General features: G+C 32.8%; 1 protein-coding gene across 1 annotated transcript; it reads right to left on the bottom strand.

Annotated features, from left to right (window-relative positions):
* Positions 1–296: 296 nt before the first annotated feature.
* LOC148031710 (uncharacterized) lies at positions 297–770 on the bottom strand. Its single transcript, XM_087685598.1, has one exon. It carries the CDS (start codon positions 768–770, stop codon positions 297–299), a length of 474 nt encoding a protein of 157 aa, XP_087541724.1.
* Positions 771–1,032: the final 262 nt, after the last annotated feature.

Below are 1,032 nucleotides of genomic sequence, written 5' to 3'. Positions count from 1 at the left end.
TGTTGAAGAGAGTGAAATAGATACAATTGTTGTAACTGCGTAAATAGGGTAGTTAGAAGGAAAATTGCCATAATTAACTTGGTATAGACATGTTTAAATTCATCAAATGATGTGTCTTAGAAAGAAAGTAGACATCAAGTAGAAGTTGCTCAAACCATAAAAGAGACATTTTGACTAAGTTAAGCCAATTAATTCACTACAAGATTTTGATACAAGTTGTGACTTTCAAAAGGTAAACCTTGCCATATAGTAAGATATTTTAGTGATGTTTGGTTTCTCAAAACTTTCTTTTTTTTTCATGAATTTTTTGGCTCATAAATGATAAGATCATTATCATCAATTGGAGGAAGCTCTTTCAAAATTGTAATGGTTGGATCTAGATAGTTCTTTGATTGAGAGACATGAAAGATATCATGAATGTGAGTAGAATGCAATTTAAGCTTGTAAGCAAGCTCTTCCACTCGCTTGAGATTTTGGTAAGGACCATAAAATTGATGAGTATGCTTATTGTTACCTCCTTTTATTGAGGCATGCTTAGACTTGGATACTTTGAGAAAAATCCAATCATCCTCATCAAATTCCAATGGCCTTCGTTTCTCATTAGCATAAGCTTTCATGACCTCTTGAGCTTTGCAAATATTTTCCTTGCATTGACTCATCAAAGCTTCAATCTTCTCAAGTTCAACCTTAACTTTCAGGTTAAAATCATCATGGAAAAGAGCGGATGGTATTTGTATTCTGTACTCGTAGAGTGTTTCAAAAGGTGACATGCATATTCATATGATGAGTGTTATTGTAACAAAATTCAGTCAAATATAACCATTAGTCCCAAGAAGCTCGAGTGTTATGGTAAAATAGTGAAGATAAGCTTTCAACCATTTATTGATGTGTTTCGTTTGCACATTCATTTGGGGGTGATAAGCTGTACTAGAAGTCAACTTAGTGCCCATAGAAAAAAAAAGATTGTAAAAAATTATCCATAAATTAGTATTACGATCAGATACTATCTTAAGCGGTATTCCATGAAGCTTG

This window comes from Lygodium microphyllum, chromosome 9, assembly GCF_053477565.2.
Source record: "Lygodium microphyllum isolate KBCC chromosome 9, Lygodium_microphyllum_v1.1.10, whole genome shotgun sequence".
NCBI classification, from domain to species: Eukaryota; Viridiplantae; Streptophyta; class Polypodiopsida; order Schizaeales; family Lygodiaceae; genus Lygodium; species Lygodium microphyllum.
Note: the sequence above shows the minus strand (reverse complement) of the source record. Positions and strands in the feature narration are given on the sequence as shown.

Bases quoted from the DNA above. Each gene is read 5' to 3' on its own strand.
- LOC148031710 (XM_087685598.1), bottom strand. From the start codon at position 770: ATGTCACCTTTTGAAACACTCTACGAGTACAGAATACAAATACCATCC.